Source organism: Danio rerio, chromosome 8, assembly GCF_052040795.2.
Source record: "Danio rerio strain M-AB ecotype USA chromosome 8, GRCz13ab, whole genome shotgun sequence".
Classification (NCBI taxonomy): domain Eukaryota; kingdom Metazoa; phylum Chordata; class Actinopteri; order Cypriniformes; family Danionidae; genus Danio; species Danio rerio.
Window position 1 is genome coordinate 43,174,725 of NC_141028.1, and position 23,943 is coordinate 43,198,667.

General features: G+C 33.7%; 1 protein-coding gene and 1 long non-coding RNA gene across 2 annotated transcripts in view; both read left to right on the plus strand.

Annotated features, from left to right (window-relative positions):
• Nucleotides 1–23,943, plus strand: part of LOC147842795 (uncharacterized) — a 294,644-nt gene that overhangs the window by 122,813 nt on the left and 147,888 nt on the right. The window lies entirely within an intron of this gene.
• Nucleotides 11,294–22,855, plus strand: rfk (riboflavin kinase). Its single transcript, NM_001328083.1, is given in 4 exon segments — nt 11,294–11,673; nt 17,413–17,564; nt 18,975–19,077; nt 19,180–22,855. Coding segments are annotated over 4 exon segments (492 nt in total). The 5' UTR covers nt 11,294–11,591; the 3' UTR covers nt 19,335–22,855.

Sequence of the window (23,943 nt, forward strand, 5' to 3'; positions counted from 1 at the left end):
TTAATTATGGTTTTATTTGGATTTATCAATATTATATGTAACATTAGCTAATGTAAACAGTGTTGACAACAGTGAATTCTACATCAGCAAACACATCTCTCTCTCTCTCTCTCTCTCTTTCTCTCTCTCTCAGGTGTCTGTTTAATGTTGTTATTTGCTGATCTGCAACACTTCTCATTATTTATGTCAGACATTTAATAATCATCCTTTTGTTTATGTAAATTCACATTTGAAGCATAACGTTATGCGCTTCAAGTTCCTATACATAACTATGTTTTAGAGCAAAATAAATCCAACATAACGTTACTATAAAGCATCTTTACACTTTCAGCAACTCTACAGTTCACTGTACACTAACGTTAGCTCAACAAATGCGGTTTAACTCAGGTGGGCGTCTCTTTGCTTTCCAATAACTTACGTTTCAAAGCATCTGCGTCCCGTTATTGTCAATATAATGATGTATCCGCTTCTCTTGCTTTTTCTTTTCCGTGCTGTCCCATTGCTTCCTGGAAAAAAAAAAAGTAACCATCTAAGAATACTCCGGAATCTGGGCTGAAGCAGTAGGGCATCCGGGATTTCTCGCCTACACTTTTTTGATTACGAAAGTTTCAAACGTACTTCTTACTTCACGTACTGTTTTCTTCTATTATGTTGTAGGTGAGTATGCACATATCTAGGCAAATTAAGTATACGCACGGCTGAATCTTGCGAGGATTAAAATAATTTTCACCTACTATTTTTTGAACATTGGCGATTCAAACATACTCAATCGCTCGCCAACTTTTTTTTCCACACCCAATATTAGAATTACAAGGTTTTGAATGCAGCGAAAAACTTTTTTGTGTTTCATTTGATGCTGCGTGTTTCTTTTTCATCTTCGTGTGTATGACCTCCACCAGCAGGAAAGGAATGTGGGCCATTATCGCTCCTGCAATCAGTCTACAAAAAACAAACAAACCAATAAAAAAACTTCCTACACAACTCCTATCTATTTTTTTTTATCTAATTTAGACATTTTAAAAAATAGAATTGTTTTTGCAACCTATTTATCATCATTCATTCATTCATTCATTTTCTTGTCGGCTTATAATAATAATATAGGCTAAAACAATATAAAATATAATAATATAATATAATATAATTAATTCATTAATTTTCTTTTCACCTTAATCCCTTTATTTATCAGGGGTCACCACAGCGGAATGAACCGCCAACTTATCCAGCACATGTTTTACATAGTGGATGTACACAGTCGCAACCCAACACTGGGAAACACCCACATACTCAGCCAATTTAGCTGATTCCATTCACCTGTACCGCATGTCTTTGGACTGTGAGGGAAACCAGAGCATCCGGAGGAAACCCACGCGAACACAGGGAGAACATGGAAACTCCACACAGAAACGCCAACTGACCCAACCGGGGCTCGAACCAGTGCTGTGAAGCGATTGTGCTACCCACTGCGTCCCCGTGCTGCCCAATATAATATAATATAATATAATATAATATAATATAATATAATATAATATAATATAATATAATATAATATAATATAATATATGGGTTCACTCTCAACTGTACATACAAAAGACCTATATTGTGAGGGAATGCAAAACTTTTTGAGATAATGCAAAAACTCTTTTATTTTTTTATTTCACCATCGCATTCCATCCGGGTATCTGTACATCATTTCAAACAAGTGAGAACAGTTATGACTATAGGACTGTCATTTGACTTATTTTTAGTCTGTATCCTACTTTTTCCAACTTTTGTTTCTTGTGCTTAATATTTTGCAATATAAAAGCATTGCAGTGAATTTAATTTGAGTGAGTGCCTTTTTGCCAAATAAGAGTTCATAAGATTTGCAAATTGTGTCTAACTGCCTAAACTTGTGTAAGAGTTTATGGGTAGAAAGTGTAATTTATTCAAAATCGTATGATTAGTTTATTGAGTTTATTTAGTTCAGAGAAAAGGTTTGTGCCTTAGGGATTGTGAACAAAAATTGCACATGCTCAAAACTTTTCAGTTCCATTTGAGTTAAAATATTGTAACAATATCTGTGTTACTCAACTGTTACTTAAAATGTGTTGCCTTTAATCTAACATGTGTTAGATGTAACACAGGTTTTGTTAATTTTAACAATTTTTAGAGTAGCTCTGTCATTGTAATATGTTAAAATAATACGTGGTTACATGGTTAAAAGTAACAGACTGGTTGAGTGAAAATAACACAAAACTTTCATAAGGTTTGCAAATTGTGTCTAACTGGCTGAAAGTAGGCAAGGTTTTGTCTTTAATGTAACTCGTGGATGTTTTAAGAAATAACACAGGTTGCGTTCTGTTTTAACATATCTTTTTTTATGAGTGTATGAACTTCCTCACACCCACACTAGGAATGTGAGACTCGCTGGCTGTGATTGCAACACAGTGGTAATGAAGCAGGTAATGCATGCTTAATGAAGCATAAACGCATTTAAACACAGCTACACAGGATAGATTAACATCTTGTATACTCACATTATACACCCACTCCAACATTATTACAACAGCAGTGCTCCTCTATCTTTCTAACTCTCACAGTTTCTCCTCATACATACACACTGACTGCTTAAACACACCTGCGCTATGAAACTCTCTCGCCATCTGTTTGTCTCTGCCCCACTCTACCATTACTGCAGCAAAGTTGCTAGACTCTCATGGGCAATTGATTGTGCTGATAATAGACAGGGCAAACATCCTCATTAGATTTGAATAATGTTTTTATTATTAACATTTCTGGCCTTTTGGCTTGTTTATTGAACAGAGATCATGGAGAGAAGGATAATTGGACTGAGACAGGTTTCATCATAAGTCCATGCACTTAAAAAATAATATTTATTAGGATACAGACTAAAAACAAGTCAAATGGTCTGCCAGTGCAATATGCTAATTATACTTGGTAAGGTATCGGCTTTAATGTGTGACTTCATTTCTGTCACATCTACCAAAAATGATAATTAGCTTGGGTGTGTATTTTTATTGAAATTTTATTTTATTTTATTAGTTGTAGTAGTATCAGTGATAATAGACATCATTGGTGTATTGACAGAATTAATAGATTTTGCAGTAGCAGTAGTTGTCGTTGATGTAATAGCATCAGAAGTAGCAGATGTTATCAATGTAGATGTTGTAGTAGCAGTCGTTGTTGTAGTAGTGTCACTAGGGGTAATGGAAATTGTTGTAGTAGTATCAATTAAGGGTGTAACGATACGCGTATTCTTATTGAACCATTCGGTACGAGACTTTCAGTTCGGTACGCATTGCAAACCGAACAATTCAGACTAATATCTAAAAAGATAAAAGAGAGTACGAACAAAAAAAGGTCAGCAATGCTTGACCCACCTTTAAGCTTTTCTTATTGGCTCACTGCGCTAGAACAGAACGCCAATGAATTGGTTAATATCAGCTGTCAATCCCTCAGTTCCGCTAACAGGGTACCACAGCCGCGAAAATGTAAAGGGCTAGATAGGGGAGAGCGGGGTAAAGTGAGACACTTTTTATATTCACCCCTCTAAGCGAGCTAAAATTATATATCAGTAAAATTTAAACCTTTCTTATTAATTCAGAATGTTTTCTAGCAATGGGATTTATCAGACTGTATTTAGGATAAAGGAAAGTGAAAATATGATTGTTTAAAAAAAAAAAAAAATTTTGTGTCTCACTTTACCCCAGCTGAGACAGGCCAGAAAAATCAAAGGGGTAAAGTGATGCAGCTGAGGGTAAAAAAACTACCATAACAACGCATGTTGTAAGAGTCTGAATCCTGACAACCACACATTCAGAACTAATGTCTGAATAGTCAATTATGGATTGGGGATTTGTCAATTAAGCACATTTATTTTTCTAAACACTTGAAAGTAACTCTAAACAAAATCAAATACAACAATCTAATTCAAACTATTTAAATACACATACTAATGACAGATAGAACCAGTTAGATTAGAACACAATCCGAGGGTCAGAACACAGGACCCTTAGAGCCAAATATAGTATGGGGATCAGAGAAAAAGACAATCAGAACCAGATAGAACAGCTTGGGAAGCACACAGGACTAGACTCACCTGTATTAGAACATCAGTCTACTGTCATACTCTACAACTCCCACTCTTTTGTGTTTCGCTGGATTCTTCTCAAAAATTGTGCATGTGCCTCATCGCCAACCTAATTTCACCCACATGTTCCTGGATTAACATCTACAGTAAATATTGATCCTTTAACAACATTTCAATCAGCCAATCAGAATTAAGGGTTACGTTTGCCGTTGTTCAGTTTAGGCTTATGGTTAGGTTTATGCACTTATGATGATTGTTCTCAAACTATTATTCCCCTCTGATTTTGAGAGTAATGTACAGTTATGGCTGGGTTTAGGGGTAGGGAATAGGTATGGATTACAATTTCCAACAAAAAATGATGCACCAGGATAAACATAGATGTTGATCCAGGATCAGATCGTACTTGGCAAAACCATGATGTTCGTATCTCGTCATCCTCAACTTCCTTAACCATGCCAGTGTAATTAACACTTGTGGTTTTTGTTGCAAAGTTATCTATGACAAAGTCTCCCACAGACAGATCTGTGTTTCTTGGACCACTACTCTCACCCTTAGAGCTCTCTTTGTCAGACACATTATCAACTGAGACAGGGACATTACTTTTCCCAGAGCTGCTAACTATGACTTAGTTTTGGGTTGCTTTCTTTTTTTTTTTTTTTTCCTTTTATTTGCTATTTTTTAGCTTTTTTGTCTTTCTTTATAGGCCTTTTCAAGTGTCACACGATTTCATTTAGATTGTGTAAATTATCTGGCTTTTTTCTTTTTTTGCTGTATCGAAAACATACCGAACCGTGACACCACTGTGTCTTATCGAACTGAATTGTGATTTTTGTAAACCGTTACACCCCTAGTATCAATAGACTGATTTCATGCGGCCGCCATTTTTTTAAATGCGAAATTGAAGCTGCGGTGGGAAGGAACCCGGAAGTATTGTTGGGAGAAAATTTATAATTTCATCACCTTCCAAGTGACCCGAAGGTCCGTTCTGAATGAATGGTGAAAATAAACAGGGATAAAGCTCATTTTCAGCTAAGTTAAGGGAAATGACACAAGTTAGCTAACGTTTTCTTTCCCAAAGACACATTTGCCATTTAGCCATCAAACTCATTTATGAAACTCAAGTTAATGAACTGATTCTTTCACTATATTAGACTTGTCCCGATACTGAATTAAAAGAAAAACCGTCAATTTCCCGCTAAAATTTAAGCCACTGTTGATGGCTTTCCTAAAACAGCACTGATTTGCCATTGTGTTCACGTGCTTAACAGAAATGATTGTGATTGGCCGAGAAATTCATGTTCACCCTCCGCTGTTTACCGAGTACAAACATAGACGAGCGATCTGCTTGATGACTCGACTGATATTCACGGCTGTTTGGCGCTCCAGTGTCCTTGTAGGCTATGGTATCATGGTATGGTAGGTATGTTTGCACTTGGTGAAGAGCGGTAAACTGTTCAGCACTGGTGAATACTATGATAAATCAGCGCTGTTTATGAACGCGCTAAGCTGCACTTGAATGTTAGCAGGAAATTGATGTTTTTAAAACTTCAGTACCGGGACAAAACTTACAGACAACACCAGGGTGTGCTAAAGAGGACTGCATTGTTTTATCACTCACTGGGTTACATACTGTAGTCTGAAGCAGGAAAGTGTTCCCATGGTGTTTAAACTAGTGCTATGAACTGAAGCCTAGTAGAACACTTGAGCATATTACTCTTAAAAAGATTGTGATTTTGTTTGATGCTAAATTGCTTTTAATTGTTTAAATTAAACTTACTGAATGATATTAAAAAGATGTTTACACCATTTCTGCATTTTGAAATCTCGGCAACAGTTGAAGGTTTATAGTCAGCATGTTACTGCAATGTTTATAGTGTGCGTCCTATACTTCCAGGTTTCTTTCCACCGCAGCCTCACTTTGGATCTTTAAAATGGTGGTCGCATGAAATAAGCAGTAGTAGACGCTGTAGTAGTATTAAAAGGGCATTGTTGTAGTAGTATCAGTTGTAGTAGACGTTGTAGTATTAATAGACATCGCAGTAGTCGTAGTTGTAAATTAGTAGTTTTCTGTAGTAGTAGTAGTTGGTGCAGTATATAATTATTATTATTGTTGTTGTTGTCATCATTCATTATTTCTATTGTCCTTTCTTTCTTTTTACTGTCGTTATTATCATTACATTACTATCATTTTTGTCACTTCTTAAAAACTGATTTTTTTTTATATCTATGCTATTTGCTTCATTTATTGATGGGTATACATGTTGTTAATGTGTATGCGTGTGTGTGTATGCGTGTGTGTATATATATATATATATATATATATATATATATATATATATATATATATATATGTTTTTTTTTATGTATGTAATCTGACTGTTCACACACACAATTTTTTTAATGAAAATGTTTTATTGGACCTCACCAACATAGTGATCAGAGGCTGCTTGATCAGTTTAATCCAGATTTTTTGTATCAAAGTGGGGCTGGCGGCTGACAGACACAGAGTGATTTACCAGGCATAGATCAGTGGCAGGCGGCGTGGTTCAGAGTCCTTATAACAAGCATGGGTCGAGGGCAGGCAGCGTGGTTCAGAGTCTGTGTAACAAGCGAGGGTCGAGGGTTGTTTGAGTGTGGCTTATATGGGGAGCGTGGGTCATTACCGTGATTCAGATCAGGTGTGTGCACAATCAGTCTAGGTGGATGATGTAATGCTAGAAGTCCGGGATGGTGGCCTCTGCTGGCCAGCAAGGGGAATGACTGGGACCGAGTCGGTGACACTAAAGTTTTGATCTAGATCAAAACCAAGATTGGATTACATGGTCTAATCAAATTATGTAATCCATTTTTTCTTTTGAAAAACCCATTTTCAATATTTGATCCAATGCATTATCCAAAATCCTAGTGCATTACTAGTGCAAACACCAACTGACCCAGCCGAGGCTCAAACCAGCAACCTTCTTGTTGTGAGGCGACAGCACTACCTACTGCACCACTGCATCGCCCAGCTTAATATTTTCACAATTATTATTTATTTATTTTTTGCCATTATTTTATTTTGTTTGTGGTGGGTAGATTTTAATAGATTATTCTGTATTGTTGGTGGTTAATTTTTATTTATTTATTTCTTATTGTGACCAATGTTGAGATTCAAAGATAACATTAATAATTTTTGACGTCTGTCTGTCTTTGAGTTCTGTTAGAATGTAAATTATCATATGCATTTGTTTTTGTTTATTGTTTTTATTGTTATTATTATTGTTATTACTATTATTATTATTATTATTATTATTATTATTATTACAAAACATGTATTTTTCACCAAGAAGAATCATGCTGATTCCAAAGGCAGATATTGATAACTAATTCAGTGTATCATAGCAACTCATTGTCATTAAATAATTTTATTTCCAGGTTTTCTGTGATATACTTTTAATTTAACATCAAAACTTAATTGCTCCATAATGCAATATGATACAATCACATAATAGCAATGCTCTTCAATATTTTAAGCTATTTTTATTGCATTTATTTTCGTTTTGGAAAAAGATTGCTGAAGGATGGTTTTTCACCATCATACTGATAACTTCAGTTTAAACCGCTGTAGTTAAAACCCATCCTTACAGTTCAAACATTTTCTTTGTGAAATGTTTACTTAGGCCTGTTAAATGTTCATTAATCACTGTAGCTCCAGTGGTTTAATTATTGCTTCAAAAACCACTATGCAAAGATGTATTAAAGACATGGATTTTAGCTATCGCCTTCCTTATGTCATGCCACTCTTGAACAACAGACAGTGTCAGCAGTGTCACGCTGGTCTGGGCTGCAGAATGGACTGCTGCTAAGTGGCCAAAGGTATGTTCTCTGTTGAAAGTAAATTTAGCTTTTTTGTTTTTGGAAATTAGAGTCCCAGAGTCTGGAGAAAGAGTGGAGAGGTACACAAGCCATGTTGTTTGAGGTCCAGTGTAAAGTTTCCACAGTCAGTAACAGTATTGGGTGCCATGTCATTGGCTTGTGTTGCTCCACCGTGTTTTCTGAGGTCCAAGGTCAACACAGCTCTATACCAGGACGTTTTAAAGCACTTTATGAAGATGCGGATTTCATTTTCAATCAGAACTTGGCACCTGCACACAGTGACAAAGCTACCAGTACCTGGTTTAAGGACCATGGGATCTCTGTTCTTAATTGGCCAGCAAACTTGCCTGACCTTCCTCTTTGTGTAAAGGAAGATGCGATATGCCAGACCCAACAATGCAGAAGAGCCACTATCCTGGGCTATCATAACCTGGGCTATCATAACACCTGAGAACTGTCATAGACTTATCGACTTCATGCTATGCTACTTTGCTGCAGTAATTCAGGCAAACATACATACATCCTGCCCACATACCGCTTGGAATGATGGCACTTGGGCGGTCCACTCCTGTTTGCTTGATCTGGGCCACAATTAAGCCATAGCAATATTACATATCAGCCAGAATTCAACCAAGTGAACCAGAACTGACCCTATTTTGGAGCACAGTTTGCTTTCATTCTGGCCCAAATCCGGCCCACACCAGACACTATATCTGGACCACATACTAAATGGAATGATTGCTCTACTCCTGTTTGTCAGATCTGGGCCACAAATAAACCAAAGCAATACCACATATCAGCCAGATATATATATATATATATATATATATATATATATATATATATATATATATATATATATATATATATATATATATATATATATACACAAACAAATGAACCAAATTTAATCATATTCTGGGCCACAATTATCTTTTATTCTGGCCCAGATCTGGCCTACACCTTACATTCATTCATTTTCTTGTCGGCTTAGTCCCTTTATTAATCCGGGGTCGCCACAGTGGAATAAACCTCCAACTTATCCAGAACATTTTTCCGCAGTGGATGCCCTTTCAGCCACAACCCATCTCTGGGAAACATGCACACACTTTCATACACTATGGGAGAACATGCAAACTCCACACAGAAACGTCAAGTGAGCCAAGGCTCGAACCAGCGACCTTCTTGTTGTGAAGCACTACCTACTGCGCCACTGCGTCGCCTTCTCAATTTATGTCCTTTTTATGACAAATGTTACAAAGCATTTATTAAGTTTACATTAAAAAAGAACATACATATAATAAAAAATATAATAAAAAATAGTTAAAAGTGAATAGTGGTAGTAGAAAAATATATAAATACAAATATATAATTAATATATCATGCTATATATATATATATATATATATATATATATATATATATATATATATATCACTTCAACTAATAATAGATCTGAATAAACTGTACATTTAACAATCAAAATTTTGTATAAAATAGTAATAAAAACAATAACAATCAGTATATTTACAATGACTACTTTATATTAATCTGGATGTATGTGTGTTCAAGCGCATCACTGTTCTTTTTTATTGGTCTGCTCTCTCCTTTTATAACAGGTGTTTATGTATTGTGCCGCTAGAAAGATACAGTCATTTTTTTACAAGTTGTGTTTTATTGTCTAACTCAGTGAATTGAGAGTAAATGCTCTAGACAAGTGGTTTTCAAACTGTGGTACGTGTACCACTAGTGGTACGCAGGCTTCCTTCTAGTGGTATGCGGAGATATCAAATGTGTCATGTATATGCTCCATATATTTCAAAATTTATCAAAAATGATTTATATATGAAAATGACATATAATAATATTTATTATATGACATATACCCTATATTTCTGAGGTCCAGGCAACATTTCCAGGTGTTCATGAATGGGCTACTATATTTTAATACTTTACATTTAAGTAGAGCACTTTTCTTTGTACTTTTTATGAACTTTAACCTACCATTTTTAACTTTTAAAAGCTCATTTTAATTTAAATGTTGACATTTTTAGTTAGTTTGTTTACATAAGCACAGTACAGTGTTTATGTTCAAACTATTTACGATCAGGCTGACAATGATACATTTTCTTAATAATAGCAATTAATCTGCCACGTTTTAGAACTGTGCAGAGCCGTAGCTGCTTTACTGGACTACGCCACTGTATTTCAATACTGCTCATTATGGTGGTACTTGGAGAGACAATTTTTTTCTAAGGTGGTACTTAATGAAAAAAGTTTAAGAACCACTGCTCTAGTCTCTAGATTCTGGGCCACTGAACCACTGAGACATTGTAATGTATCGCCGTTTACATATTGAAACCAGATATAAGTTATATTCAAAATATTGATCATACTTTTAAAAATTTTAAATTACTATTTTACTATTGTATTTGGTATACATTTTAAATTATACTGTTAATAATGACAAATAGGTAAAAATCTAATAGTAAAGGCGGCAAGTAGGCTAAAATTAGTAGGCTATGTGGAAGTGAAGGGAGTGTGATAATCAATCATAAAATAATATTTGTTCTCCTAATATCATAAATAGTTAGATCTACTTCTTACGTTAGCTGTGCATTTCTCTGAAAATAAATGTACGCTTTAGAATGTTCACCTTTCAATGAGAATCAATCATTAATCTTCGCACTTTATCGCTACAGCATGTGTGCCCGTTTAGCATACTTGGAAAACTGTAATGCAACTATTTCAATTATTCATTAAAACATGTAAGTATAAAGATTACTCTCCAGATATTTTTTTTCCAAATTGCTTTACCGTTTTAATAAGATAGTCGATAGTTTAAAGACTTTAGATCCAATAAAAATAAACAAGAATAAAAAAGAACATTATCTCAAATACATATCCAGATAAATCGCGACACCTTCTGGTCACTACGGCGATGAACGGGCTGCATTATCAGAGATCAGTTTACAACAGGGAGATTGGATATTAACGTTTCCTCCCCAACTCAACCCTAAACCTACCACTCACCGTAAAGTAAAAAATAGTAATTACTGCTTAACAATAGTTTTTTTTTTATATAATAATATTATTAATTGTTAACGTTAACTTCCGGCAGCTGCTGATGGCAGAATAAATTTGGCTAATAACGTTACAGGCTTAACTTTCATTTGCTGCGGTGTTTTTATCCCTGCCATACTTTATTTATTTAAGTTAACTACTAGGTCCTGCGAGCTGATTGCTTTCTTTATGTTAACAGCCTACAAGTGAAGAATTTTTTTTTTAATTACAGGACTCTTACTCTGAAATTATCGAAAGGAAATACGTAAGTGAAGGTCATTCAGCAAAAAAAAAAAAAAAAAAGTATGACACAGACAGCTTGCCAACCGGTAAAGAATTTGTAAGAATCAGCTTGCCGAGCTCTTATTTACTTCTTCGTTAAGTTTCGATATCCAAAACTACTGGGTTAGAACAGTGTATAATGGCATATGAATAGTAATATATTTATATACAGGATAGAAGGAAGCTATACTTGGGCACATTAGACAAGACTTCGATAAGAGAGAAGAGTCTAGAATCTACAGGATCACTGTCAGCAGCAGCATTGACCGCTGGATCACTGAATCACTTTTAACAGAACGGCATGAGGAGTTTGCCATATTTTTTCCGGGGACCGGTTGTCCGCGGATTTGGACGAGGAAGCAAAGACCTGGGCATCCCAACAGGTGAGATAAAGTCTATAATGAGTGATCCTCATTTTCTCTTGTATATGGAAAGTTTAATTTAAAAATCGCCTCCCAAAGTGATACTAATTAGACAACATACTAAAAATAATAATAATAAAAAATTATAGTAATTTTATAATGATTTTGGTACTTTTTAATTATGGTGACAGGGAAGAGCACAGTGACAATTTTCATTAAAAAATCATTTTACAAAATGTCTGCTACATGGTATCAAACCAAGTTGACAATCATTTTTATACTCAATAAATTAGGTAACGTTAGTTATAATCTATTTAAATTCTGTTTCAATTCCCCAAAAGGATGTCAATGCCAAAAGCTTTATTAAAAGTCATGACATTTTTATGTCATGTCATGACTTTATTAAAAGTCATGACATGATATAAAAGGTCATGATAACAGAAACACAATGTAGTTACAATGGACCTTTCCTCATAGATCTTTATTAAATAGAAAAAAAACTGTGATTTTTTTTTATTTTAAAAATATAGATTTTTGTTAAACAGTAAAACACAAGTGAGACAACTCCAGGTGACCAGTACTTTTATTATAAAATGTAGTTTTTTTATTTTCTATAATTTATTTCTTGTGATACAGAAAACACACAATAAATTTTAAACTAAAGAGTTTCCGAAATGTAATTATTTTTGTTAAGGCTAGAGACAGTAAAACAGAAATCTCTGTAGAATAAATAGGGCTGTGAGTCTTTAAGAAGAAAACGAATGAGTTTTATTCACAATACCTAGCTTTCCGTTTCAATTCAAAAACAATTTTTGTCAATTGTGTGTGATTCACAATACAATCCGATTTCTTTTAAATGTTCGATTCTGTAGCCTACTTTTTTTGTAACTTTTGCATTAGATTAAATTAAATATTTTTTTCAGGAGTTTTATGACCAGTTAAACACATTTTCAGCAACTCGATGCAGAACTTCTGTATTTTAAGCTAATATATACATACTAAATATATAAAACATAATATATATATATATATATATATATATATATATATATATATATATATATATATATATATATATATATATAATGTTTTATATATTTAGTATGTTCAATAAAACATTAGTGTTTAATTATAAACATTGAAAATATTTCTGAACATGTAGGAAATAGACAGACTGAGCAAACTTGAGCTTTAGCTCCTCTATTACAAACTGATACAATTCAGCCATACGTTTTACATTGAAAACTGTCTGCTATGAATTTTGTATCTTGGTTCTATAGGAGTGGTCTCGAACATTATTTCAAATACTACTGAAGGTGTCAGAAAGCTACTCATGTCACAGTCACTGAATAATTCAAATTAATTAAATATCATACAGGCTCCTATCAGTAACGGCAGTTCCTTTACACACTAAGCAAGTTGCATAGGGCACCAACTTCATGGGGGAACCCTCCCGGTTGCTCAAAAAAAAATATGTATAGTAATAAAAACATAAACTGAGTATAAAAAGCATGTTGATAAATATATTAAAATGCTTTTTATGGCAAATGAAAAAAAAAAAAACATATAATGTGAATTTTTTTCCGTGCGCGTGCCCCGACCCACTTATGTTTGTGGTTGCAATGGCTGGGAAAAGACAACAGCAGTCTGGTTCTGAGAAGAGGGGGAAAAAGCCAGACAAACCCCATGCATCACTTTCAGGTATGTACGTAAATCTAGAAAACATTTTATTTTTGGTTAAAAATGACATCTTTGGTTTAAGTTGATTATTTAGGCTTATTAGCATTCAACGTTGCCACAACTCTACCAAATCTTCCTCAATTGTAGGAGTTTACATTCAGATTATGTAATATAATTTCTTGCTTTGCTGCTATGCATTGTGTTTTGAGCTTTGACTTTGTGTAATAAACCAAGCCATTATATTATTATTAATATTATTATTATTATTATTACTAATTTGAGCAATATGTGACAGTTCTGTTTTCAAACCATACACATGCATTGCACATTTTTTCACTGTATACAATGTTAATTATAATTCAGTGCAATTCTCTTTGTTTATTGTTTTGTCTATTTTGACACTTTTTTATTACTTCTGTTCAAGCTAATTCTGTTGTATTACTGTCTTTGCATTCATGGAGTGCTGTGTTTTAATAGGTCATTATTTTCTCTTTTGTGCATTGTCATATGAAATTACAAAATTGACTAACATTCTCTGATTTCTGAAAGCTCAAGAGTATAAAGTTAGTCAAATTCACTGTACTAATAAGCTATACACCATAAACCATTTTTATTGCTTGGACTCCTCTATTTTTATTTTTATTATTATTATGTATTTATTTATTTTTTTGGCTGAATGTTTACATTACCTGTTTGTTTAAAAGCACACCATAATGAAAAAAAAATGGCAAATGGTTTGATTCATACTGACAACAAGGGCAAGTTTCTGTTACCATAGATTATAGTGTAGGTTAAATCCACATTTTGGTTATAATTATATATATTATTGGTGTGTCATCAGTTTAATGACTAATTTCTTCTGCATTGTTCTGTGGGTTTGATGCTGAAATTTGTCACAAAAGAAGATGAGGTGGCATCATCCAGCACTGCTTCAGAGAAACCCAGCAGCTTCATGGATACAGACACTGAATACTGCACTGAGTACTGTCCATCTATTAACTAACAGGTACAGAGAGGCTTTTATTCCTTACCTTTTGTAAATAGTTGGAATTAGGAATGGTCCTGCAGAAGACATGTCAGTGTTTAAAGTATTGTTTTGTAATTTAAAGATTTTAATGTTTAAAAGTACAATTTTCAGTATGTATTTGTATATCTAAATAAATAAATTCATGTTTAAATAAATATAAATACAATGTGTGTGTGTGTGTGTGTGTGTGTGTGTTTGTGTGGGCTTTTTTCCCTTATGGGGGAAGACAGTAAAAGTGTTAAAAGGGCATTATTTTGGTCACAGCCCTGGCTATAATGGATTGAAAATCCAAACCGTTTCACACCACAGAATGTTTTTCATGCTGCCCTTTAAATTGAAAAAGAATAGAATCGAAGAGCACAGTTCCTTTATAGAAAACAGTATTGTAGATTACAGATTTTCTGCACAAAAATATAGTTGTATGTATATTTCATAACTCTCAAATGAACAAACTTCAATGTTGAGTTTTTTATTTATTTTTATTTTTTTCTTTTTGAGGTTTTTAAGCTTGGTAGTCGTAGTCTTGGCAATTTCTTTTTAACAAACTTTTTAAAGTAAGCTACTGTAAATATAGAAATTCCTACTGAATATAAAAAGAGAGAAAAGGGTGTGACTGTACAATGTTTTTTTTTTTAGATATTATTATACTTCAAGAAATACATTCTCTGTTGTTCTGTGAACATTCTCTGCATAAAAATCTTGTGTAGCCTATATTAAGGTAAGCATGTAATATTATTATTCGTTGCACTTTTTTTTTTTTTTCAGCTGAGACATTGCAGAAATATCCTGCTCCAAAATAGAAACTTTTCATCATCATCACAGTTAGGACAAAAACTTCTTTTGGAAAAAAGTCTGAAAGTGTGTTATCGGGATACAATGTAATATATTTAGCAACTGTGCAGGTCTGGTGTAAAAGTAGACCAGCCAAAAGGTGTCTTTCCACCAGATTTTGTTTTTTTACATTATGTATTGATTTATAATTGAAAATCGTTCATTTCTTGAATATGCAATTGATTATTGACAAAGAGAAACGATTAAAAATACATGTTTCATAACAGAGTCAGAGACAAGGCCTGGGCAAAATTCTGTAAGACTAGAACAAAGGCATAGTGTAAAACTTATAGGACACTGAGAAATCTGAAAGATTTGGAATTGTGATACTAAGTCTAATTAATACAGAAATTTTATCCTCCTTACTTTAAACTCCTAAACAATTTTAAGAGATAAAAATACAACTGTTCATCAGTCTTTCTTCTGTTGCTCAACTATTTGGTAACTGTTTTTACTGTATGTTTTTAGCTAACATCTAATTATTTTTCTATAAATAGTTCAATAAATGAACTCAGACAGCACCTTTTCCCCCTTAAAATAACATCTATATTAGATCAGAAGACATTCTTTGAGCAACTTGGCTTCAAGAATGGAGCTGGAACCATATGAGTACATTAAGCCCCTAAAGGTTGATTGAATCTAAAAAGAAATTATGGAAACTCATTGCTCTAAAAAGCTTATTTTGTCTTGTTGAAACATTTTAAGTTGCACCTAAAATTTAAGTAATGCACCTAAAATTTCAACAGCACATAGCATAGGTTGTTACAAATCTTTAGAAATTATTAAATAAATGAGCAAATAAGTAAGCATAATAGTGCCATGCCTCATGCCATAGTATCATGTATCGGCAAACTTACAGTAGGACGATTTAAAACATTTTGATATGGCCCAACACTAAATTGTGCAAGAAAAAAATCTTTAGCAAATGGAAACTTTTATTTTGTGTGTGCCGCGCTTCCCCATCTTTCTGCTAGTCCAGTGTCTTTCATAGCAAATGTTAAGAATTTTGTGATTTCAGTTTAATCTAGGTCACTGCGGCAAATTGTTGAGAATTTGGTGATTTCAGGGTGCACTCACACTAGGCTATCTGAACCGTGCCCGTGCACTTTCCTGGTACGTTTGACAAGTGTAAGTGCTCCAAATCGAGCCCAGCCATGATTCAGTTGACCAGCACTGGCCCGGTTGGAAGAGTTTTGTCAGAGTGTGGTTCGATTGGGCTTTGGCGCGGTACGCTTGTAGTCTGAGCATGAAACTGAAGACTCAACGTCACTTTTAAGCAACTGTTTCATATGAAATTATAATTTTTTTTTACTTTTCAATGAACGCAAACTGTCATAGTTGATTAAATATGCAAACCCCTCACTGCACGTCAGCTGCCACCTTCAGCAAACCTCCTTATATGTGCAGCACAAGGACTTTTATGATAATTTATGAGCATCAAAAGTGGTGGATCTGTTCAGCAAAATATTTGACTGCATGTCACTCGATCCCGAATGACGACATATAGCACAAAATTATATAACTTAAGTAATGTTCAATGTGCTGAGTGAGCACTTCACTTCTCTTCCTGTAAATTGAACAGTGCATAATCGATGATGTAAGTGTGCTCCGGCTTGGAAGGTAAAAGCTGTGTAAGTGCAGACCGTCGGGGGAGAGAGGAGGGGGGACAATCGCAATTTGGCATAGTTCCCACTACTTTCTAGTGGGATTTTTCATGATTAAAAATAAACCAGGGCTAAGAATAAAATACATCAAATAAGTCTTAAGTTTACATAAAAGTAGAAAGCAATCAATTTCTATTTTGACTGTGTATTCTTAATTGTGTATTCTACAAAATAGAGATTCTGCTGATTCTGCTGCTGTGTTTTGAGATGTGTTCTTTTTCGTCACAAACATCTCTGCACATTAGCATTTTCAGCTTGTTTAACAGCTGTGTGCTTGTTTGTTGCAATTCTAAAAACTATGTGCTGGTAATAAAAAAAAGTATCTTATAACTTTGATGCATTTTTTCTTATTCATTTACAAATATTGTGATATATCACAATATTATATCACAATATTGTGGAATTTTTTTTGTAAAATGTCAGTATATCACTGATATTGTTATATATTAATATCAGGGGAAAAATATTGTGATAATCTCGTATTGTAAGTTTACCTGGGATTCCCACCCCTAATAGATAAAAAAAATACTAATTTAATTTTTCCATTTTTTTACTTAGCAAATTTCCCAGAGTCAGTTGTGGACAGTCTCCCCACTGACATCAGCACTGGCATCTACTACGGTTGGGCACGTCTTGATAATGGAGATATTCACAAGATGGTAATGAGCATTGGCTGGAACCCTTACTACAAAAACACAAAAAAGTCCATGGTATGTACATATGAATCTTTCTAGGGTGCAAACTCGTTTGATGTTTGCATTCCATAAATACTACTTAAAAACCCCCTATTATGCATTATAAAAGGTCATTTTGGTTTTGGGAGTCTTCAACAACAGGCTGATATGCATGCAAGGTCAAAAACACTTTCATTGTCTTATATTATGCATTTATTTTTATCTAGTTATCCCAGTGACTCATAACTTGTTCAGTGATTCATTTGTTCCCAAACTTCTCGTTTGCGTGATACTAATCTGCAGTGATTGGTCCAATGACCCAGCCTGTTGCGATTGGTTGACTGCGTTCAGCGTTAGACGGAGAGAAACGCCCACCACGGTCATGAAGTAGCACAGAATATATGTGTGACCCCAATGCAGAAGTGCATTAAAGCAATGCAGTTAAATACCAGCACATAATCTATTCTTAACCACAACCCCATGTAATAACAATGATACACATTCTGTATTTATCTACAGTGGCAAAAGCTGAACTATTTTGAAAATTTACCATGCCGTGTGTAGAAACATCTGATGGTGGCCATAGCAATGACAAACGGCAGAGGATCACGAGCCCCAAACGCATTTAAATAGTAATAAAGTAAAGGAAGAAGCACACGTCACATTTTCAACGTGGTTTTGGACACAATATGCCTCAAAGATTTAACTTGAGAAATACATTACAAGCACTGATCTATAATCATGTTTACAAGGTGTGCAAAGTGATTACAAATAACAACACACAAGCAAATACATATTTTGCAAACTACAGAAAATTTAAATCACACTTGTGTGTTCTTTAAGAAGGAGAAACGCTTACAGGGTCTGAAGGAAAAGAAAATGTTTGATCTAAACTGTACAACAATTTGTCCCATACATTAGTAGTCTTTACTGATCTTTCCTCTAAAAACAAACGGCCAGCAAATCTCATGTTGCAGGGTATATCAATAATCAGAAAAATGACTGGAAGAAACACAGCACTTGGTATACTGTGGTATTGTGAAAACACACTTTAACCCTTTATTCCCCACAGCCACATGTCTAGCCATCTCTCAGTTATAGTAATCTGCATGTCATGATTAAGCTCAAGATCCCTTGCAGGCGCGTTCAGGTTTAACCGGATCAGGCAATTCATATTTAAACAGGGCGAATCATTCATTCATTTGATTCTTTTGAGTCAATCATGGAGTCGACTCAAAAGAATCAAATGTTTTAAACATGGTGCACAGTGTGCTTTCAGATTTAAACCTCAGCTGGATGTTTCCATTCACTTAGAGCTATGTTACACACTGCATGGATTTTAATTTAAAAAAATATATATAATAGGTGCTCTTTAATAGTGATGCAGATGGACAGTGCATCATGTGTCTGATGTCACATATATTGTTTTTTTTTTTTCTGTGGCAGGAAGCACATGTGATCCACACGTTTAAGGAAGACTTCTATGGTCATATATTGAGCGTGGCTATGGCTGGCTACATTCGCCCTGAAAGAGGATTTACATCACTGGGTAAGATAAACTATGCATGCAATTATCTCAGTGGTGATACACTCTCCACACACACACACACAAACGAACCTGTTAAAACATTATCAAATTTATTTCTTACAGATGAGCTAATAACAGCAATTCATAATGACATTGAGGAAGCAAAGAAAAAGCTGGACCTACCCGAGCACTTGAAATTGAAAGAGGATAATTTCTTCAAGACTTCCGTATCCACAACATCTAATCAGATCTTGAATGGTCAACACTCACTTTTATGATCATCTCTGTTTATTGCTTGTTTTTTTTTTCTTGCAATTTTTTTGTACAAATATGTTTTTCCTCTTGTGGAGCAGACAGTATATATCTCTATGTTCACATAGAATCATCAGATTGTGTTTTGTTTGTTTATAATTAAAAAATGAGGATCTAATAATTATACATTTATTTTATGTAGCGCCTTTTAATAGTTACTTCCTATAAGTGCTTTACATACAAATCAAGACAACATACGTAAAATATATTACAATGATAGAAGAAAAAAACTATAATAGAAGACATTATTTAAAAGTAATCCTCAACAAAACAGATTTAAGTATAGATTTAAAAGTAGCAAAAGTAGCACAGTGTCAGAGCATTATAAGAAAAAGCCCTGTCGCCCCTGGATCGCAGACAAGTTTTAGGAACAATTAGGAGACCACACTGAGAAGATTGCAAAATTCTGACAGTAGTGTAGAGTGTTAAAAGATCTTGGATATTGTTTATGCAAAGCTTTCTAAGTTAGCATTTAAATCTGTGTGGTACTTATGGGTAATATGCTCACCTACCCTCAGCCCAGTTGAAATTTTAGCTGCTGAATTCTGCCAATATTGCAATTTGTTAAGAGATAATTTGAAGAAACCAGCAAGAAGAGCATTACAATTGTCAATTTTGTGAAAAAACTAAAGAGAAAAGGGCAAAATGGTTCAAATATGTGCAATGTTCTTAAGATGAAAGGAGTTATCAAATAATCCAAGATGCCACCAAGATTTTTTTTTATTTTTTTTTATTTACTTAAGATCCCAAAGTTGAAACCATTAATTGTGAGATCTATAGAAGCTGCTTGACACAATTGGTGGGGAGAACCAAGCAGCATCACTTAAGTTTCAGAGCTGTTTAAACACACAAAAAAAAGTTTGTCATCCATAAATTTATCTCAGAAATGCAGTTTGCCTAAGACCATGCATTAAAACAAATAGACTAGAATTAAGAGAATTAAGACGCAAATGATCAATGGTATCAAAAGCTGAGCTAGAATCAAGTAAAATGAGAATCGAATGGGAACTAGAATCAGTGGCAAGAAGTAAGTGACAACTTTGAACAGAGCTGTTATTATACTGTTTAATTTTCTGAACCCAGAGTGAAAGGGCTCAAACAAGTTAACCCCTAAATGGTTAAGCAGTTGGGACAAAACTCTTTAGATTTTTTGCAATAAACATAAGTTGTTAAATTGGACAGAAATTAAAATTCTTTGGATTACTGTTATGCTTTTCTAAGTGAGGAAAACAACTGGCACGATACCAGACAGAGAATTATTTATTATTGAAAGAATCAAAGAGAATAAATAGCCAAAACAGGAATTAAATGCATTAGAAGGCAAGGAATAAAGAATTAAAGTGGAATCCTTCACACAAGTTACCTGTGCACAAAGGAAGTTGGAATTAACTAAGCTAAGGTTAAAAATGGGTGTTCCGAAAAAAAAACTTTGTGTTTCTGTAAGGCCTCTTTAAACGTGATCTGGAAGTGCTTAGAATATCCTTACGGACATTAATGATTTTTGTTCTAAAAAGTTAAGAAAATTGCTACATTTCAGAGCTTATGTTTTGGGTGACCTACCAGTATCTACTTTCAATAGACTTAAATATGTGGAAAATTTGAAATCATCAATTATCTGAGAGAAATAGGATGTTCCTGGCTCATCCCAACCGATCCAAAAAAAATAATAATTCCAAGCTTGTTAAAAGAGTGACAGACCAGAACAATGCCATATACAATCCAGTTTGCGACACCACATTTTCGTCAGATGCAATTTGTCATTATACTAAGGAGATATGCGTGCAAAAGAAACATTCTGAGTTTTAGTAGGAGCAAAATTGTCTAAGGCAGTGTATCATTAAAGAATTTTTTTTTTTCGATCAGCGGATGACTAACTAACTACTGACTATTGAATAACCAAAAAACAGCAAGGCCTATTTGCTGCCATTTGCGAAAGGAAACAACAGAACAACAGTGTATACAACAGACCTTAATGGACATATCACCTCTAGATTGAGGGGGGAAAAAATTTAAAGTAATTAAAAAATATATATATATTTTTTTTTCTTTTACATTTATTTATTTTTTTTTGTCAAGATGTAGTCTGTTGTTTTCTATTTAGAGACTTTAAAAAATAAAAATAAAACAATCAAACAATAGTCAAAATTAGCATTTTGTCCTCTTTGAGATTGTATTTATTTAATAAATACAAATGTATTTATTTATTATTTTTAGAAATAAAACAACGGTTGATGTAAATGTGAGTACAATAATGTATGGTTGTCTTCAGCCATTGTTTCAGTGTAATTACCTAAATTAATCCTAAAGGAGATTAAAATGTTTCCTTATGTACTGAAGCTCTAAATAGCAAACAATTGCCATATTCTTAATTTATCTTTGTACTAATTCTTTATGGAAAATACTTTACAACTGCCTTTTTTCCTTTTACTAAGGTTACTACAAGCCTGAATTACTTGATTTGTTTGATAATGTGTGTTTAATTAAAGCAACACTATGTAGCTTTTCAACCTTAAAATAATGTCTATAAAATTATTTCTGGAAATATTTCACTGCTGTGGCTACCAGAGCAGCCTCGTGTTACTCAAAATCACATTTGCTACTTTGTTTGGTTGTAGTTGGCCAACTACATGATAACTATATAATGAAATAATCTAATATGCAAGTCTAAAATCCAAGAGGAAGCCAAAAGAGTGTTTTATTTTTAGGAAGTAAAGAAGAGAAAGAGAAATGAAACCAAACAGGCTCCTACTTCTCTAGCTACATCACAGTTATTTGATTAAATATGCTCTGTTAGTTTATAGACTAAACATAGGCAGGGTTTCCACACAGGTTATGGCATTTCTGTAATATCATGAAATTTTAAATGTCCCAATCAAGACATTGAAAGTCATTGAGTTTTATGTATTTGTGATACATAAAAGTGATAGTCATGAAATATCAAGCAATTGTAATTTTATGTTCACTGAACATTATTAATTTATTTTTTTCTATACCAAGTTTTTTATCTTGTTGTTTCACATTTTTTATCTATTGTTATAGTAGTGGTGTGACGAGACCTAAATCGTGGTGAGATATCTCGTCGAGATGAAAAGTCTTGTTATGATGGAGCGTGAGGGTGAATTTAACACTGAAGAGGCAGGATTGGATTTGAATCGCACATCACAAGTGCTTTGCACACACCTGGCAACTTGGGCTGCTACTGTGTTGCATGTCACTCATTTGCTTCGGTGGGTGTGATGTAACCAATCTTTTTACCGGAGTTATTTGAGTGCATTGTGTCTGACATTGCATTGCTGAGTGATGCAATCTCAGCTTTCATCATAAAGGCTGCATCCAGATACCAATGCACAGATAGGGGAACCCTGGAGACTTAACACACCTGTCATCATCATCATCAAATACACTTTTATGCTGTCTGTGAAAAGCCAATGTTTTCTTTTCATTCGATGTGCGATTAAACTCCATTAAAACATTTCTTTTTCTGTCAGTCCTTTCTTCATACTCTCATTTAGTAGCTCTGAGTTTGTTACATGGGCATAGAATTTCCTTAAATTAATTGAAACTACTGAAAAAAACAACAACTATAAAATTACATGGTCATTTAAATGTTTTTTAAAGTTCAATTTGTGGAAAGTAGGTTGATTTCTCCTGAAACAGTACAAGGATAAGCCAGTAAGTATTTATGGAATTATTCCTTATAGAAGTAAAATAACATTCATTACAAGTTTTTAAAAAACACCTAAATTTTTATGCATTTTGGGATTGTTTTTCAGTTGAATAAAAATGTGTTTCCATTCATTTATTAGCAAATATTTTGCTAAAATTTTAAATTATATATAAAATATTTTCCATTCAGATATTAGCTATTTTTTTGCATGTTCTTTATAGCTTAAAATGTATTAAAATAGTAGTATAACATTCTTTACCAGTTATTTAAAAAAAAAAAAAACCTAAATAGTTTTTTAGTTGAAGTAACACAAAGTTTACACAATTATATTTGTTAAAATACTGTCTGTGGCTGTTTTGTCTGCTCAACCAGTACCTCCTGTCTGCAGGAAAACAATTGTAATTATTGCAGCCTAAAATTACTTAAAACTACTTTACCTTGACAGTATTTGTGTCATTTCCTGTGTTATTTTGCTGTAATATATACACACTTATTTACACAAATTAGTTCTTTATTATATTTTTGACCTCAAGAACCATTGATCTCTTATCATTTATATAAAGGAAACACTGAGAGGAAAAGAGAGAAAGTGTTTACCACGTAACCTTAATTTAATTCAATCCATCTTATTTTTATAGTGCTTTTACATTGTAGATTGTGTCAAACAACTTAACAGAAAACTAGTAAATTGAAACTAATTCAGTTTTTAGAGTTGACGTTCAGTTTAGTTCATTTCAGTGTACTTTACATTACACTGAAGAAAGTCCAAAGACTGAAGAGCAAATCCACTGATGCGCAGTTCAACAAGTCCCAAACCAAGCAAGTCAGTGGTGACAGTGACAAGGAACAAACTTCACTAGTTGATCAAAGTGAAGGAAAAAATATATATCCAAAAGATATTCAGTAAC